At 35.4% G+C, this 20,721-nt stretch overlaps 1 protein-coding gene across 1 annotated transcript in view; it reads right to left on the bottom strand.

Moving 5' to 3' along the window:
* Positions 1-148: 148 nt before the first annotated feature.
* The window catches only part of wge (BAH domain and coiled-coil containing protein winged eye), a 115,670-nt gene continuing 95,097 nt past the window's right edge, over positions 149-20,721 (bottom strand). The window contains exons 8-14 of the mRNA XM_089698466.1: positions 15,973-16,092; positions 5,032-7,472; positions 4,426-4,648; positions 3,627-4,285; positions 3,140-3,322; positions 2,546-2,704; positions 149-2,010 (exon numbers count right to left, since the gene is read on the bottom strand). Of these exons, the coding sequence (XP_089554592.1) occupies positions 1,789-2,010; positions 2,546-2,704; positions 3,140-3,322; positions 3,627-4,285; positions 4,426-4,648; positions 5,032-7,472; positions 15,973-16,092 (4,007 nt within the window). The 3' untranslated portion in view covers positions 149-1,788. The remainder of the gene's footprint in view (positions 2,011-2,545; positions 2,705-3,139; positions 3,323-3,626; positions 4,286-4,425; positions 4,649-5,031; positions 7,473-15,972; positions 16,093-20,721) is intronic.

Below are 20,721 nucleotides of genomic sequence, written 5' to 3'. Positions count from 1 at the left end.
GACTTAATACATAATAAAAATATTAGGAATTAAGGCTGTCTTAAATTTTATAAAATTTAATGTTAGTATACATGCATTGGGCCGAGCTCGCAACTCGCTCAAAAAATTTGTACTTAATATAATATTTTTTTCAAAATAAAGACGTTACTCTCAATATATAAAAATACCGTTTATTCTCATCCACAATATCAATTAATTTTCAATTTTTCCGTGTCCAATATTACAATTTCGTATATAAAATCATGAAAAACCTTAAATCTACAACTTAACGAAATGTAAATCTAAAACTATAACAAAAATACGTCGTTAATGGATACATTTTAACTCAATATGGAAGAAGATATATTACGTCTGAAAAATAGATTTATAAATAAGAAAAAAATCATCTCACTGGATATTTCCTTTAAGGAAAATGATCTTATACAATATGCTGTACAATATTTTTTATATAAAAATAGGGTATAGGAAAACGCGATAAACACAAGTAGGTCATTGATTTATAAATACGCAAACCATACATAAAACGTTCATAATAATCCATCGTTATTAAGTTACCGCGAAAAGACAAATGGTAAAGATAAAGACAGCCTGTGTTGCATGCGTACAAATAAAATATTCTACAAAAAATATAACTATGAAAAATAATTAATAATATTAGAAAATTGTCGCACTACAGTAATCTGCGTTTACTACGTCCATAAAATTATGTATGGTTTACAGAATAATCAGCATTCAGTATTGCCCACACAATAGTTAATAAACATACATTATATCGGCTGAATTTTTTCCAAACTTTTTTATAAACATTTTGGCCGCTTCGTACAAAAACTTACCTACTTTCCTAAACCTCAACCTAGCTACATCCCTGTCTTTTCAGTCCCTTCATACATTCATTAAAAAAAGGATAAAAAGCCGGGTCTCGTACCCTGTAGAAATAAACCCTAAGTAAATAGTACGCTAGGATATAATGGCAACTTAGACATGCAGGCGTTGTAAACCAGACCACGCTCAGTGGAAACAAACTTATGAACTAGCAATGTTCTATATACACTCTTATCTACGACCAAATTAATGAAGTATCAAGCGTCTAGCACCATTTCGATAAGGTATACATCGAGTAACAAAATATTATCAACCAAAATAATATAAAATCAGAGAAAACAAACATATCATAACAAGCGCGTTATCGATTTCCAATTATAATATCAATCGAATGACTAATACGATCACTGGTCAATTTTGAACGAAATAAGGACTAGCTGAGACAGTATTGCATAAGAATAGATATATGAAAATGAACTACGGTGTAAACATAGAAATCTAATAGAATATACACGACATATACATCTAACTATACACTGAGATTACAGCGTCACATGTATAAAAATAAATCACATATCACCGTGTCAGTCGACCCGCAGTCGACGTCACAACTCGGCCCCAAAACACAACATTCCATAAAACGTAACAAGGGTAACTAACACGTCTACATCGAACGGCCGCCGGACGGCAACTGTGAGAATTGTCACATTCATTGAGCCTCGAAAAATCTACCTTGTACTCTTAACACCTGTATGTGATTTTGAAAGCTAAGTCGAAACTACCGATAAAAACACTAACATCGAGATTGTTAAAATCACTATTATCCCTATTGATAATCTGTCGAAAAAACTAAACCTATTTTAATAATAAAAGAAAACTATTAAGATCGTTCGATTGCACTTTATTTATAGAAAACTTTGTATGTCTTTTTTTGTGAAGTACTGGGCGTGCATGGCGTGCAGGAGGTTAGTTGGCGAACGGTATGTCGGGTTCCATACGCAGGGTCTGCTGCGTGGGGTCGTAGTGGCCGGCGAGGTAGTACACGTCGTTGTTGTCGTATACCGTGCTGTACTTGACCGGGTCGTCGCCCATGCGCTCCTTGTACTGCGCGAGCGGCAACACCTCGCACTTGTGTGATATGGTTTGTACGTCGTTCTCGTCTGTGTGCGGCGATTCAAATAGACCTCCCTGAAAAATATATGAATAATAATTATAAAATTGCAGTCAGTAATGAGAAGTAATGTATGAATCTAGAATCAACATTTCAAAGCTAGAATGGAACAAGAACGAACTTTCGAAATAGGAAAAACAATGAAACTACAGGTGAACCAAATATAATATTATAATACTGGATGAAACCCAGCTTAAATTATGAATATTTCAGTCCTCTTTTATGAAAAGGGTTAATATAAAATTTGATTGTTACATAATATATAACAGTCTATAATTATTTGAACGTATGTTTTATAATACAAATATGTCACCAATAAATTAAAATTTCGCCGAAAATTTGTTAAAATATAAAATTGCATCAAAGGATAATTTTCGATAATTTAGCGAGTAAGATTATATTTCAACGGATTTTACAATCTTTTGCCGACAGATGAACAGATTTAGATTTTTTTTGGAAAAAAAATATATTTTTAACGGATATTCCAGGGACAACAGGAGCTATTTAATAAAATCCGTAATAAACCGCGGTACCAGGCTCCCATAAACTCACCGGTAGTTGCAGCGGGCGGCACGCAGCTGTCTCCTCGGGGTGGTAGAACCAATGCACACGCACTGCCATCGCACCGCGAGCTTGCCATAGTGCGACTATACGGCCAATGTATGGACGATCAGCTCGACCGGTTGATAGGAATACTGCTGCTTCGCCCACCTGCAAATTGATAATACAAATTAATGTGATAGATGTAGATACAATAGGTAGAAATATAAGCATATGACAAAAAAATACGACTAATTACATAGTGTGTACTAACAAATCCTTCATTATTTAAGTATAGTATCCACATTTATCACATTATTTACACATTCGATTTGCATTTTTGTCCAGTAAAACAATTTTTAATTTACATGATACACTGCATAAGTTCATACATTGGCATATATTGTATGAAGCTTTGCCTCTGTACTTTTTGTTTACTCATGTGACGATAAGAAACCGTTGGCATTCAAATAAACAAATAAAACAAAACCTAAGTTCTCCTATTTTGAATTCATTACAATAATTATTTTGGTCATCATTATAGTTAGATAATTATTAACGCTCCCAATACCCGGGGCCAGGCTAACAAAAACCCAAAGAGCTTACATGCAGCGTCTCTTCCCCGCGCTGTATCGCCTTGTAGAACACCTTCCTATGTCGAGGCCTCGCTGTCCGTCTGTACGCGGGCCCGTGCCACCGCCATAGAGCACCACCGGGAAGGAACGCGGCCATCTTGCTGACACCGCCACCGCCGTCGGATGATGAGGATACGGTGCGACGCTTCGCTTTCTGTAATCCCAGTACATTATGTAAATATTTCTGAAATCCTAGTAGTTGTAATTAGAATATTTATTATATTTCGGCTAATAATAATTCATGTAATGCAAGCATATTGTTATAATAATTAATAAATAAAAATAAGAAAAACGACAAAAAAATCGGTCAAGTGCGAGTCAGATTCGCAACAATTAGGGTTCCGTTTAAACAAGCAACTGCAAGTAATAAATAGTACACATTTTGAATCTAATTCTGCAATTGAAAATCATTTCATAATAAATAACTTGAGACTAATAATAATGAATAACTAATTTACCTTCTTATTCAAATCACTATTAGAAGTGGAGGGTTCCTCTTCCAAAAGTCCAATACCACTGTCCTTCAAGTTATCTTTCTTTTCCTCATCTTTAGACAAAACAATCTTTCCGATATTACTGAAATCGAGCACAGGAGTCTTCACCAAGGTCTTTGGTAAAACTGCCTTTTTGATAACTGTCTTCATTTTTTCCTCAGGAGATTTTTCAACAGCTATTAGAGTTGATAGTTTTTCATTGGAATCGACTGAATCTTCATTCGATTTATTCGAGTCGATATAATCAGAAGACGATTTGTGTCTATGGTCATCACCAGATGAGCTTGAATGATGTCGTTTCTTGTGCTTTCTGTGATGTTTTTTATGATGCCGTCTGTGTTTGCAATGTTCTTCGCAGCACTTGTGTTTTTTCTTCTTCTTCTTTATGTAATCTATTGTGCTCGGATCGTCTTCGCTTAAGCGTTTTATCTTTTCTTTTCTGTGCTTTTTCAACTTTTTCCTGTCTCTGTGTTTGTCTTCTTCTTTGTCGTTGTTTTCCTTTTGTGCCTGTGTTGAAGTTTCTGGTTTTGTTTCACCACTAGTTGATGCTACTGCTTTCTTTTCTTCGGTGACGCTTGTGTTTCTTCGCCGCTTGCCGAGGGTAAATAGTGTGTTCTCGTATTCTGAAAAATGTAAATGTAAAGGTTAAAAAAAAACACACTTTATAAAAATCTATGTAATTCAAAAAAAAATAAATAGTCTCGGATCGGATACTAGGCTTGCATAAACATAAGGAAAATTATCCTAAAAAGTTCCAACTCACCAACAATCGGATAATTCGGTTCCAAAAAGCGTATATCCTCGATAGCTATGCGCCCCGAGTCCCCATCATCAAATTCCACAGCCACAAACTTATCATCATGAGGATCTGGAGACGATACAGCAACAGTTCCTGGGTACAGGCAGCGGTACTGCTGTGACCAGTACGCGCAAACCCGGGTGCCAGAGGGTAGTTCAGATACTGATGTTGGACTTACTTCTAGTATCTGGAATGAAGAAATAGTAGCATTATATCCACTGAATACAAACAAACGTATGATATTGAAAGCATCAATGATCAAAGTTATTATGAGTTTGATCTACAACATAGTAGACTAATTTTCATTAGAAATAAAGTAAATTTAGCTGATTTCATGTTACCTATTAAGTTTGTATGTCATTATATTCTGATTCTTAAAACGCAACTTAAGTAGTATTATTTTGCAATTAAAAAATTATATTAATTCGCATCGTATAGGTATATCAATAATAAATTGTATTGATATTGTTTAAAAGAGGGAGAAGGCTTATTTTAATAATCGATTCTTATTATGATCCTATATTATGTATGTTAATAAATTGAGAAGATAGTAAATTAAAATATACTTACAGCATCCTTCAAAGTCTCCTCTCTTGATAAGATATGTGGTTTATTCCCTCTTTCACCATCTAATGTTATAGCGTATACATCAGGCGCTTGCACTGCACTCAGCTTGCCAGCATAGAACAACCCTCCTCGAGCTGTTAAAACTCGTGGTGAAAAATCTAATTTATCTTCGGTTAACGTACATCGAGAAATAACAGGCTTTTGAGTATCCGCTTCAGGTTCTTTTTCTTTATCATTTTCTTCAGATCTCTCTTTAGATTTTGTACTCTTGCGTCTCTTTTTAGCTCGCCGTCTTTCCTTATCTTTATCGCTGTCACTTGATGCACTCGCTCTTCGGATAGCTAATTCTATTTCTGAAAAATCATCTCTTGAATGTTTTCGCACCAAACTATCAACTTTTTCTCGATTTTTCTGTCTAACTTCATTTAAACTTTCCATTGACGAACTCGCTGATCTGTTTAAACCCCATTCGGTGTCATCTTCTTCGGAATATACTTTTAATATAGGTTCAGCTTTTAACTTTGGACGAACTTTGCTCGTCCGGCTGACATCTTCTCTAGAAGGTTCACCTCTAGAGCACAATATTCCTCCTTTAAGTTTGCCTTTCGCAAGTAAATAACCGACCAGGCTGCTTTTTGATTTGGGTTTCTTAGCAACTATCGTTTCGGTGGAGTCGGGGCTCGATACTTTGCGTGGTCGTCCAACTTTTCGTTTTTTCGATGATCCTCTATCTGAATCTGGTGAGAGAGCGGGAGTCGAGGGTGTAGGCGGAGTGGATAAAACAGGCAAGGGTGGGGTTAAGGCATTTAATTGTGCTCTCTTTTCGTCGCACTGTCTTTGCAAATCTTGCAGTCGTTTTCGCATGTCTTTTTCAATCGCATTTACCAAGTCATGAGCAGATGGGACTTTTGATGAATGCACACAGTCTGTAGAACCACAATTGCACGCTGTAACTCTTCTTAAACTAGCTTCTAGTTCTCCTCCGCTGTCTTCTCTCTCATTGCTTTTTCTATCCCGTTTATGTCTGCGCATTTTTTCTATCTTATGTCTCAACCGATCTTCGCGATCGTGACTTCGTTTTCGTCTCCTTTCACTTGAAGAGTCATCTCGTCTATGTTTTTCCTTTTTTAATTCCGCTGGCCTATCTCTATCGGTGGGGCTCAATAAAGGTTCTGCTTTTATAAAAGGTCTCGAAGCAGTCGGGCGGTTCACAATACTTTCTGCACCTTCTTCCATCAACCGTTGTTCAGCTAAAATGACTTCACATAACAATCCCAACCTATCAAGGGAAGGCTTTTGTTGTTCTAATGCTTCGTTGGTTGGGAAATCAAATCTTCTCTGAGGTTCAGCATCGGTACGTGGCGGAGATTTAGGTGATGTTTTTATCATAATATTTAATTTTGATGATGTTCTCGTATCGACTGTCAAAGGCGTAGGATCTAAGCTTGGCATATGACCAGGAGTCGTACGTTCATATTGTTCAATGCTGTTTGACAAAAGCTCTAAACCACTTACATCGTCGGGTGGTCTAGTTGGTATTGGGTGCGGCGGTGGACTGGGTCTCTGGCCCGTATCTATGATTAATTCTTGAGAACTATTAGAGTTGTCGATTATTTCATCTCTTTCTATGGCATCTATCGCTTTCTCCACGGCCGCTGAAGATGCAAGCGCTTCTGATGAAGATTCTTCTGCGCTATCTATTGGTGGTAACATTTGGAGCTGCATAGTATTCGACTCTTCAGGGTTATGAGCCACGCCGATACAAGCAACTTCTCTTTCATCATCATCAATTTGATTGTTGTCATCATCATCTTCGATGTGATCAGTTTGATTTGAAGCGTCTTTATGTGCCGGGGCTTCAGGAGCTTCAGGAGGTGGAGTGGGTGGTGCAGCGGGAGACGTGGCTTGACTTCTACATGGTTGTTCTTGGAACTCTGGCTGGTAGAAAAGATGTGTCGTTAACATTGGTTGTTGCACCGGTTCAGGTGCAAACGTCGGCTGCGGTTTTTCTTGTGGCGGCTCCGGTTCGATCTTTATCAATGTGTGAGGCGTTATCAGCGGTTGTATGATAGGTTTTCGTTTTTCCACCGTATGAGCTGGGTGTGGCTGTGGAGCGGGCGCGGGTGCTAACGTAACTAGACGAGTTGAATGCGTGTGCGTGTGTTGTAGTGTAGCAGTCGAAGCTAGGAGGTCTCCTGGTAGGAGTTGCAGGTGATGGGAGGGGTGTGGCGCGGGGGGAAGGAGGAGCGGGGCGGAGGGGTAAGGCATTCCTCCCCAAACGACTGTATGGGGAAGGTCTGGAGGAGCTGGTAGTAATAGTAGGGCTCCAGAGGTTGGTTCCCTGACGAGTTGGAAGCCGCCTACAGAGGACACGCCGCCGCCGACAGAACCCATGCCGACGCCGCCGACGCCGCCCACCATCATGCTGTCCATTGATACTTGAGCTGGAACAAATCATATTAGATATAAGTTTTACGTGATACTAAATGTTTATATATTACATCTGACAACATAATATCTTCTAATAAGTTACAACTTTAAAAAGACTCAAAAAATCTCTCAAAATACAATACACTAAGATAATTAAGATATTCGTATTATGAGAATGCTAAATACAATAATTTATAAACCCTACAATGCTAAAGTTTAGTTAGCATCGTCACTTATTTTCTTAGCTATTAATACATCTTAAGGCAACGTTTTTGAAATGACCTTCAAAATATAAAAACAGAACAACAAGAAAAATACAAACTACTAAATAAGACACAAATGAATGCAATAACACCCTGGGCGTCTTACATCTTACAGCATACAATAAGAATTTTATTCAAGCCAAGCTTATCATACAATCAATCCTACTACGATACTCGTAACACGACTATGGCTAAATTATACGTTTAAATGTTAATCAATTCACGCGGTAGGTTGTGCAGTAGAATATTAAGTAGGTGATTTAATGAACTGCGCTAGTCCTATAGGTCTAATAGATCTAGTGTTAGTTGTGGTTCTGAGTTCGACCCCGGGACATGTTAATTGGGGTGTTTTAAATCATGAATTGTATTGGGAATTGGAATGACTACTTTGACAATAATTATTTAGTTATAATCGATTATATTTCGATTAATTATAGTTAAGTTAAAACTCTTTTATAAAGTCTGAATAGAGAAACTTTGTTTTTTAGATAAATGGATACGAAACAATCATTTAAAATTTAAGTACCCACCTACTTCATTGAAAATTATAATCGACTGCCATATTTTCAACAAAGACAAAAAAATTTAGAAAAAAATAGCACTTTTTTACAACGATAACGAGTATAAATTAACACTACATATACAAATAGCAACTCTTATTAATTCTACGGCTAGCCAGGTGATCGTCGTATATAATTTGTATTCCGGCATCTCGCTTCCGCAGAGGGTCGCGTAGGAATGCTAATACTGTGGGAATAGTCTATTTGTTGACCCCTAGGATAGGCCCACCGGCCTCCCTTGTGTTATGGGAGCCTGGTAATTGTATCAGGAATTCCATGTTTGTTTACTAAAAATGCATTTCATTGATTGGACCTTAAATTATAGACAAAAAAAATATTTTCATGTAGGTATGTATAGTAAGAAGTGGAAGTTCAAAATTTAATTTATAAAGAATATAAAAAATTCGATCACGAGGCGGGACTCGAACCTGCATCCTTTCGCGCGATTCCGGGGCGGATGCCTGGCCAATTCAGCCACTCGTGACCCGCCAGAGCAATCGAATTTATTCTATTCTTTCAGTTTTATGTGTCTTAGGGACACACCGCGCGCCATCTATTGGGGTGATTAAAAACCATCTCAACCAATATGAAACACTTTTCAGTGAATACCACAATATTGTTGTGTTATTGTTATTCATTGGAACATGACTTGAAGAGGTAAGTGTCAAATTTACCAAATTGAAAAAAGTTAATAGGTAGGTAATCTCACAATTGCTTATTAATTTGTAAGTAAGCACCTACGTACTTACAAAACAGATGTACCTAACAAGGATTTATATTTTTGACAATTTTAAAAAGCAATATAAATTTATTTTTGGTGTAAACTGTAGGTAAACCATAATAAGTAGATAGGTACTTATTTTTTTTTACGACTTACGACTTGAGGATGGATAGATGGATGTTTGTTAATCTTTCACGTAAAAACTACTGAACTGATACAATGAACTTTTGTATGTACGTAGCTCAAGACCTAGAGTAAGCACAGGCTACTTTTTATCCCGGGAATCCTACAGGTACGGGAACTATTCGGGTTTTTCTTTAAAAAAGCGGGCGAAGCCGCGGGCGGAAATCTATGCATAATGAACTAAATAAATAGAGACAACATCAAACCAAACACATGTTAGAAAGAGACAAAAGTTCGGTTAAAACAAAAAGGTTCCGGTGTTCAATTCAAATGCGATCCATTGTTTCAACTAAAACCAGATAAATTATTTATTTTATTCCGATTAGAGTTAACGCATGGGAATGTTTGGAAAAAGCGATAAATTACGATGCATTATGTATCTAAAAATTTACTTTGTTGTTCTTGCATACCTAGGTACCTACTTGAAATAAATTCCTAATCTATGTGTTTGAAATAAATTAATTTTGATTTAGAAGTAGACAAACTGACTCCTCTAGGTTAAAATTTTTGCGAAAATTAAAATTATACCAAAAAAGTGGGCAGTGTTGGCATATTTCACGGTATTGAAACTATAGGTACCTACTTACCGTGTATTTAACCCATTGAGTCCCGAACGGCCCGATCGGTCCACGACACAATAGATTCTCTATTGTGTCTGTGATTCCGGGGCCTGAGTTATTAGAAGTGCTATCCGCGAGGGGGGCTAGTGATCTGTAGGTTCTACAGGTCTTTCACAGACCTATTTCAGACACTATTCCTTCACAACGAAAATGCTACACGTTTAGGTACATATTTAGTTCCTTTGTAATAGTTTTAAGTTGTGAAGGCAAATAAATGAACTTTTATTTATTATTATTTACTCATAGATTCTTACAAAGGTTATTTACAAAAATTATACCTAGTTATTTTCGATAAATCAATTATTCGATTTAATTTCTAGGTACCTCTATTTTTTAGTTTCCTTTACCCTACCTTAAAGCTAAAACATGTTTTACACAAGAAAAAGTAAGCAATGAAAAGCATCGTTTGTTTTTGCGGAGTTAGCGTGTTACAAACAAACAAAAAACATATTTTATATTTTTATTTTTAAGTTACAAATAAATTTTAAATTTTAGTTTTTATAAATAAATTACTTAATATAAAATTAATGTGTAGCTTTGTCTGTATCCATGAGTAAAGAAAACGGACGTTTCTCTCCGTTTTTGCACGCCTCATAAGCGAAGCGTTGAGGTGGGTACTACTGTCACTTCGCGCAAAACATCTGATTTTTCAAACTTAAAATGTCTTTATGTATTTACTAATATTGTGCTCAGTATTTATCTTCTTCTTATATATAAAAATGAATCGCAAAATGTGTTGGTAAGCGCATAACTCGAGAACGGGTGGACCGATTTCGATAATTCTTTTTTTATTATATTCCTTGAAGTACGAGGATGGTTCTTATGTAGAGAAAACGTAAATATGTACCACGGGCGAAGCCGGGGCGGACCGCTAGTAATTAATAATTATTAATTATGCATTAGACAGCAAAAAGCTAGTCTAGACTAATTGCTTTACTAGGTTTAAGGTCAGTGCTGCCATATATGGACGAAATAAGTACGATCATTTGTTACTAGCTTTATTTATTTCTATCTATTGAGATATCTTCAAGATAGGTAGGTATAGGTAACCGTTAAAAAATTGCATGTTAGTTACAAGGAACGAGGGATGATTCCGTAAATTAAATATATAAATTTATAGATTTATACGCAAATTAAATTATAATTAGTATAAACTAGCGGACCGCCTGGCTTCGCCCGTGGTGCATCCTACCTACCCATTCCTCCACCCATTCACCTACTTCTGTAGTATCTAGGTATTTTTTTATAGGCTGCTGCCTACTGCCTAGATCCCCCTATAGTCCGGATGTTTTCACGCAAGAGTACCTTGTAATTCAACAAATAACGGACCTAATAATAAGATAAGATGTTATAGGTAGTTCTGATTCAGAAGTAGGTACAAATCATCATTCATTGTTTATTTTGGAATTAAAACAATACAATATTCGATAACAATATTCGACTAGAGCACAATATAGTGGTGGAACTTTTTTTATTCAGGTTGTACGCTGTTCAATTATGCATGATCGACGTAAAAATTGCCAAAAAATAGGGATTCAGCTATTATAGACATGTCGGATTACAGGGGGCGACGAATAGGCCAGGGGCCGGTGTAACGCGGGTCTACTGTACTGTAGGTATAGACAAAAATATTTTCATTTATAGTAAGTTCAAAATTATTGTTATTCTATGGAACATGACTTCAATAGGTAGGTAAGTGTCTTTACAATTGCTAATTAATTTGTAAGTAAGTACCTACTTACAAAACAGATGTACCTAACAAAGGATTTATATTTTTGACAATTTTATAAAGCAGTAGGTAGACTCAGTAGATATTAATTTATATTTTTTGGTGTAAACTGTAAACCATAATAGGTAGGTACCTACTTAATTACCTATTTTACGACTTACGACTTGAGGATGGATAGATGGATGTTTGTTAATCTTTCACGTAAAAACTATACTGAACTGATTACAATGAACTTTTGTATGTACGTAGCTCAAGACCCAGAATAAGACATAGGCTACTTCTTATCCCGGGAATCCTACAGGTACGGGAACTATTCGGGTTTTTCTTTAAAAACGCGGGCGAAGCTGCGGGCGGAAATCTATCCATAATGAACTAAATAAATAGAGACAACAACAAATCAAACACATGTTAGAAAGAGACAAAAGTTCGGTTAAAACAAAAAGGTTCCGGTGTTCAATTCAAATGCGATCCATTGTTTCAACTAAAACCAGATAAATTATTTATTTTATTCCGATTAGAGTTAACGCATGAGAATGTTTGGAAAAAGCGATAAATTACGATGCATTATGTATCTAAAAATTTACTTTGTTGTTCTTGCATACCTACTTAGGTACCCACTTGAAATAAATTCCTAATCTATGCGCTTGAAATAAATTAATTTTGATTTAGAAGTAAACAAACTGACTCCTCTAGGTTAAAATTTTTGCGAAAATTAAAATTATACCAAAAAAGTGGGCAGTGTTGGCATATTTCACGGTATTGAAACTATAGGTACCTACTTAAGTGTATTTAACACATTGAGCCCCGAACGGCCCGATCGGTCCACGACACAATAGATTTTCTATTGTGTCTGTGATTCCGGGGCCTGAGTTATTAAAAATTTAAAAGTGCTATCCGCGAGGGGGGCTAGTGATCTGTACTACAGGTCTTTCACAGACCTATTTCAGACACTAGTCCTTCACAACGAAAATGCTACACGTTTACATATTGAGTTCCTTTGTAATAGTTTTAAGTTGTGAAGGCAAATAAATGAACTTTTATTTATTACTAGCGGTCCGCCCCGGCTTCGCCCGTGGTACATATGAAAAATAGATGTTGGCCGATTCTCAGACTTACCCGATATGCACAGAAAATTTCATGAGAATCGGTCCACCCGTTTCGGAGGAGTATGCAGACTAACATTGTGACACGAGAATTTTATATATAAGATAAGATTATTTACTCATAGGTTCTTACTAAGAAGGTTATTTACAAAAAGTATAGTTGAGGTTAATTCGATAAATCAATTATTCGATTTAATTTCTAGTTTCCTTTACCCTACCTTAAAGCTAAAACATGTTTTACACAAGAAAAAGTAAGCAATGAAAAGCATCGTTTGTTTTTGCGGAGTTAGCGTGTTACAAACAAACAAAAAACATTTTTTATATTTTTATTTTATAGTTACAAAGCTATGTTTTTATAAATAAATTACTTAATATAAAATTAATATGTAGCTTTGTCTGTATCCATGAGTAAAGAAAACGGACGTTTCTCTCCGTTTTTTACTCATGTGGTCAGTATTTAAAATTAATAATTATGCATTAGACAACAAAAAGCTAGTCTAGACTAATTGCTTTACTAGGTTTAAGGTCAGTGCTGCCATATATGGACGGAATTAGTACGATCATTTGTTACTAGCTTTATTTATTTCTATCTTTTGAGATATCTTCAAGATAGGTACCTATAGGTAACCGTTAAAAAAATTGCATGTTAGTTACAATAAACGAGGGACGATTCCGCTAATTGATTAGATAATTATAATTAGTATAAACTAGCGGGCCGCCTGGCTTCGCCCGTGGTGCATCCTACCTACCCATTCCTTCTGTAGTATCTAGGTATTTTTTAAATGGCAGCTTACTAAAATTACGTAGGTACTTATTTATCTATTATTTTGTGCATTTGTATGAATGCAAAATTATAGTGATCAATTAATTTCATATTTTATCTGATTTGAAGACGGTTCAGTGGTAAAAATCATCTTGTTATAAGCAAATGAAGATTAGGCACATCAATTTTATCATACCTATAGGTAAGTACTAGCCAGGTAAGAATTTAACACGCTCAATTTGGTGAAGATATTAATATCTAGGTAGGTATCTATTACGTAAAAGGTTTTATCACAAGCAACTCGGTACCTGGCAACCGATTAAACAAAGATCGAATGAAGACCACTTTAAATGAACGACATATGTATTTTGAAGATTCAAAAAGAAATTCTGCAGTAGGATAATACATTTCAACGTAATAATTATTTAGAATGCCTTCTATCAAGGACTATTGTTAACCTTGCTTATCCAATCTAATTAAGAGATGATTGGATTCATAAACAAAGTAGGTAAGTGAGTTAGTTAAGTTAGGTAACCTATTTGTAAAAAAAATGCCTTTCTGTTATTTTGATCACTGTGATATTAATCATACAAATAACTTGTAAACAATCATGAATAAGAACCGAAAGAATGATGATTCATGAAAAAGATAACCTTCTGGGTAGATAATTAAGGTGTAATGTGGAAGCAATTTTTAAGTGGATATTTTATATTCCACCCTTCATTAAGACCACAGTGAATTAATTTTAACTTTGTATTTTACGAGCATAACATGAGAACGGTTTGAATAGAAAAATAAATCATTTTTTTTTTATTCTGACACGCTATAGCAACTGTGTTAGGATCGCGTGAGGTGTCAAATTCCGATCCGTAAGCACTAACGATAATAATCGCCATTACGAAAAAAACTAATACAACACTAAAATTGGTAGAGGCGGGCACCAATCAAAGCCTGCCTTCTTCCCGCGCTCGTCTCTGATTGGTCGAGACGTAAGAAAGGGGTGGCGCCAAGTGGGCGGCTAAAATATTTAGGGCTGGCTACATTCAACTGTGGTTATCGATAAATGAGTTTTTACGATGCTTTTTTTTGTTTGTTTTTTTCGGATGATGGATAATTTATGTGTTGAGAGTGACACGAGTTCCGCTTCGTGTGGGAAGCGATTTGGCGGTTGCTAGGGCGATGGGCTTTGATGTTAAAAACAATTTTTGTTCTACAAAATACACTCGTATAACATCAGATACATGTGTTATTAAACACTTATTATTGAATACAAAATAATGTAACCAGCATGAAACATATTATTTTCAAACAAAACCACTCTTGGTTATTAGCGTTAAGTGTAATTACTGTCATAAATGTTTGACAAGACGCACATTTTTATTGTAAAACTGGAAATGGAGCTCCTTTTAGCGTGAACGATATAATTAGAAACAATTTATTATACATTTCAAATTAATAATAATTTGAAGCTTTTCACTTTCCCCAGTTTTCAGTGTCAACATGTGTTTTTGATAAATAATCTGTATAACAATTTCAATAAATGTAAGTAGGTATTTACTGTTTAATTGTTTACAATAAGTCTATCATAAATTTCTGTTTTATAGTTTGGTCATACCTTCTTTTATTACGTATTGTACTTGTTTACATTGTAACAACTAGTGAACCAAACATTTAAAAATCTGGACGTATACATTTCTGAATTGTAAGCTTTTTTATTTGCGTTGTTCACTTCTTGTTATAGGGGATAATCTGGTTAGCGTCATTCATTAAGTATAAAATTTTTAATACTTATAGTTTCCTTATCAGCCAATCAGTCCAACATTTTAGGTAGGTAAATAATTTAGAATTATAAAAGATTGATTACAAATTAATTATTCCCTAAAATTAATTGATTTTCAACTTTTAACCCGTATCATGACAAAAGTAAAATCAAACCTAGAAATTCAATACGACTATTAAAAGCGTAATTGCGCTTAGCGCAAAAATAAAAAAGGCCATAATGAAGCAGTCGCCTTCCACGTGAATAAAACCGCGGGCGCGCGCTAGTTGATTACGAAACAAAACGAAACGAAAAATAATAAAACGTTTGCGATGAAAGAAACCGGTGCCCGTAATAAACGGGATCGAGTGTTGGGCAAAAAATAAAAAAATAAATTGGGTCGATGTTGAGATTATTTGTACCGTTTGATCACATCACTATTTATTTATGTTTTTGTAATATCGGAATTACATAATAATGTACGTGAAATCATTTTTAAATGTCATAATATAATTTATACATAGGAAATAAATATGTATGGCATTTATTTTATTAATAAAAAATATTTTAGTCGAGTAAAGTATAATCGCAGCGAGAGTGGCAACCGTATCTAGAAAATGACGTGATAAAAAAAAACAAATGCCCGTCTGTACACGTCAAAACGATCTCAGTTGCAATGCCGCTACTAAAGTGGCATGACGCCGCAGGAGGTGTATTTAAAATCGCTGAGCGACCGGTATCGCTAAAACGGCGCTCTCACAATGTAGTTGGCGCGTAGTTACCAGGCGAGCATGAGTCAGTGGGAGGTGTTACCTGGGTACTGCCAGAGGGGCGCGGCGGGAGCGGGCGCCGGGGTAGGCCACGCCAGCGGGGCGGGGCGGTCGTCGCACAACACGTTGGCCACGCCCACCGTCATGGCCGCCTGCGCTGTATCTGCAATGAAAACAATGCAATGTTTTACTTGATCATTACGTAATGAGTTTACGATAAATACGAATTTTGTCATGATTAAAACATTTCATACGGCTGAATTTTGATGATATTCGCATCATATTTATCATCGTGCGTTTGCATATTATATGTATTATTACGGCAGCGATCAACGTGATTCGTTTACAATTATTAATTACATGACACATGATTGGGGAAAGATTGTTGTTTTTAATCAATATTATAATAAAGTGGTCTTTAATCTGTATTCTACAGCATGTATCGTGAATCGTGATGAAACATCGATTACAATGAAAATCAACGTAGATTTAACTGAAATCAACGTTATCGTAACGTGAATGGAAGATTCGTCGTATCAAAATCATCTTTTGCGTAGGTACCTATAATTCATACAAATCTAGATTTACCTGTCGTTCTTGTTATATTGTACCTATACTACCTACCTATCAATGTGTTTTTTGTTTAAGGAGATTCAAAAGCTACTAACCGTCTAGGCATTCAAGCAAAATTATTGTTATGGAGGCCCCTAGATAGATTTTATTTGGTTTAACAATTAGGAGGAAAGGCTTGGCTTTAAATTATATCTACGTAGGTAGGGTTATCACAGCGAATCCACGTGAAAATGCTTGTGTTACACACATCTCGATTCTCCATACATTTTGTGTTGCGAATCGGAACAAATTATGCAAATTATTTCGAAATAAAATAAGATACGTCTACCGTCTACGTGATATATATTTTACTCTCCACACTTTACTCAATATTTTGAAAGGGGTTTTTTAATTTATAAATAAAAATAAAATTCATGATAAATTGTTTTTTCTCCGTTTTTAGGGTGGTAAAAGCTCTTCTTTCCTAGGTAAATAAAATAACCGTAAACTTATAAATATACCGTAACTTGCGACTTGCGAGATTGTAATTTGTAATATGTAGGTATAAAGATTGTGATCCGTAAAATACTGAAGTAGACATTGCTTACAATTTAACGAATTATTTTTCGCCAAATTAATATTGCGGATTGCCTATCGATGTGAAACCGTTAAATTGTAATAAGCTTTCGGTATGATTAAGATGTACCTATAGCAACCCTTCTGACTAACATGATAACATCGAGAGACAAAAAAGGTACATGATGGTTTAGGTTAGGTAAGGTTTAGACTTTAGGTATAACAAAATTCGAGGCTTCATCGATCATTTTAGACACCAGACGGACGTAAGTAGGTACCTGCCTAGTGCCCTACCAACTAAAAAAAACGCTGTAGTAGGTACTAAAAACATATTATATAGAAAAACGATTTGATTAGGTATTCATGAGTTACTTAGGCAAGAAACTTAGGTAGGTACGTGGTTTTGTAGGTATTTTTAAGTACCTACCTACCTATAGTTTATCTTTACCTACCTATAACTTAAGGGGGGTTAGGCGGTCAGTTTACCAGCGTGAACCTTCAGTTCACCCTCGCGTCCGCGTTAAAATGTAGAAGCCCTTCTGGCTAACATAAAGAGACACCACACAAAAAAAAAAAAAAAATAGGCGGTCAGCGAAAATTCAGCTATTCGGGCCTGAGGACGGACGGACGGACCTCGACCACGACCTCGGACGAATCAACGTGCTCGAAACTAAAAATCGTAAGCGCCATTCACATTTTTATCAAAAAGTGAATGAAAATATTTAGTACCTACATATTTTCTAAATCTAAAACAATCACGAAATCGAGAAGGTAAATAGGAATTTATTATCAGTTATAGCATAGAAAACAGTCCATTTTGCCGTTTTCACCTACTAAGGGCCCTTAGGTAACATACGAGACTTCTTTAATTTATTTATTCTCACAAAATATTCGGTATTATGTTTATTTACACTTTACAACGAACGGCTAAAGCCGGGAAATGTTTCAAATCGGAAAGATGATTCCGCAAACCGAAATATGTATTAAACTACATAGGTACTTTGTAATTTGTATTAGAAAGGTAAATTTCTATCAATTAGTACCTACCTACTATAGCTTTCCGCCCGCTTCTTCGCTTGCATTTAACGTTATTGTGCGACAATCGTAAGTAGGTAAATATTTGAATCTCCTACATCACATCGACTCAACGTTTGGTGCCGTGCACACGTGCATACAAATCTAGATTTACCTGTCGTTCTTGTTATATTGTACCTATTAATGTGTTTTTTGTTTTAAGAGATTCAAAAGCTACTGAACGTCTAGGCATTCAAGCAAAATTATTGTTATGGAGGCACCTAGAAGATATTTATCTACGTAAATGAATAAATGATGCTATAGCTAGTAGGTACTAGGTAGGGTGTAGGAACATACATACATACCTACATACATAAATGAAACTGATCACAATTTTCTCTATTTTCTGCTTAGGTACGGCAAATACTTATTAGTTATTAATTATTATACCTACCTACGAGTGGAAAAGACAAACTCGAAGATTTCAAGAATCTTGGCATTTTAATTTTATAAGTTGGATTAGTTTCAAAATATTGTTTTAAGTCTACCTCCATGGAATTAGTCAAATTGAAAATTACGTAAAAAGTAAAAACTATACCTATGGGTATCGAAAATAATATTGATTTTAAATACTTAGATATAAACTAATGTAAAAATTACTTATTTAGGTAGTAACTAGTAAGTAATACCTAGTTAAGTTTGGCGGTGGCTTCGATACATCTAGTCAGCTGGGATACAGTCTTGATAAATTTACAGACTTTGAATGGTCAGTTTAGGTACCATCTATTTCGTATTTTTTATAGGAACAAAAAACTAAGTTTATTAACGACTACCTAATTTAGAGATTAGGTAGTCGATTCTCGTGAAAAAATAATACAATAGTGCATGCAATAAAGGCAATTTATTATAGTCGTTATATTATAATAAATTATCATAAACAATTAAGAAATAGAACTTTATTAAATAAATCATTTCAAACAATTATAAAATTAATAATTATTACGAAAGAACAAAAAAATAAAGCGGCTCAGTTCACTTCTTACGAAACAAAATTCCCACAAAGACGTAATACCGGAGCGACAGCGGCGCGCGGAGGCAAAATAACAATTACGACGCGAAGCCACGTGCTGGTATCGCTTTCTCTGTCTTGCATATACATATCTCTCATTCATTCTCCGTACGTGCATAGAGCAATAAATAAACAGTTTTGTATATTTTGTTTGAAATCTAGCAATACTTTAGCAGTTAAAGCTAATAAGAAAATTGAAACATTAAAATTTTTTCATAATTCATTTTAATATTTGTTTTATTAAAATGAATTGAATGCTAAGCTAATTGAATTTAATTGTAAAATTAATTGACAAGTATCAAATATATTAACCAGAATTATTAATGTGTGTATTTTAAGCATGTTCGATAAAATTATTTCAATGCACCGTTTTATTCGAACAGCAAAATATATAAATTGCCGATATAACGTTTACTCTGTGTTTTTCTGCTCTGCGGCGTACATATCAGTTGACCTTCAACGCAAGCTATATCTCTACTGTTTTATCTTTGGCATTCCTAACGTAAGAGCCTCTCGCTCGCACTTACACTAGTACGCGTAGATACTTAAACACACCTCCTGTGGACTGTTGTCAGCCTAGTATCACGCGCGCTGAAGAAAAGGGTTTATCCGACGCCAAACGACACTAGAGCCCCTAGGATTTTCCAAATAGACTAGTTTTCCGCAAAAGCTTTTAGAAAAAGTTTTAGTGTAACTACTAACTACTAAAAGTTCTTACTCAAGTTAGATGAAGTACAAGCGTAGTTAAGAAGTTTCCGAGCTTACTTTTCTATCAGCAGCTCGGTTTTATTTTCAAGTTTTAATCTAGGGCAGTTAAATATCGTCGCCATCCTAGAATAGCAACAACAACGTGTTGCGTGGTTATCGTAGTGAAGCGTAACGTAAATTCAAATAGAATCGTCGCGTCCGCTGCGACGCGACGCAGCCCGCATCACTGATTTAACGCTTAGAATTAATTAAAGACTATTTTAACATGACTACATTATTTTTAATATATTTTATAATAAAATCCTAAAAAAATAAAAATTCTGCTAAGTAAATAAAATTTCTTATAATGTTCTCCTGACATCTCTCATGTTAGGATTGAATAAAATTGTTAGTAGACTACAGGCCCATGTTGAAAAAATTATGGGTCATTTGACCCACCACCTGACCTATCTAGAATGATATAAGAGCATAAAATAATAAGATTCAGCACTATGACGACACTCGTAAGCTGTCCACCTGAGTGCAGATGAGAATTCGAAAGTTCAGGTAGAGATTTTCTCCCCTTGTCTCCATGATTTTTGTACGGCGTTGCGGAATAATGGCTTAAAAGCAGTATAGAAATAGTATGACACAGATGCCGTACAAAAATGGTGGTCCACAAAGTCGGAATTTATTTTTATTTTTCGACAGTTGCCGGGGTAAATTTGGTCATTTGATTTTGTACGGCATCTGTGTCATACTATTTCTATACTACTTTTAATCAATTATTCCGCAACGCCGTACAAAAATCATGGAGACAAGGGGAGAAAATCTCTACCTGAACCTTCGAATTCTCATCTGCACTCAGGTGGACAGCTTACAAGTGACGTCATA

This window comes from Colias philodice, chromosome 8 (assembly GCF_061535455.1).
Source record: "Colias philodice isolate Cphi_HAF_F1 chromosome 8, ilColPhil1 Martin Lab GWU primary, whole genome shotgun sequence".
In the NCBI taxonomy this organism is placed as follows: Eukaryota; Metazoa; Arthropoda; class Insecta; order Lepidoptera; family Pieridae; genus Colias; species Colias philodice.
The sequence above is the reverse complement of the archived record's forward strand: the minus strand, read 5'-3'. Positions and strand labels throughout refer to the sequence as shown.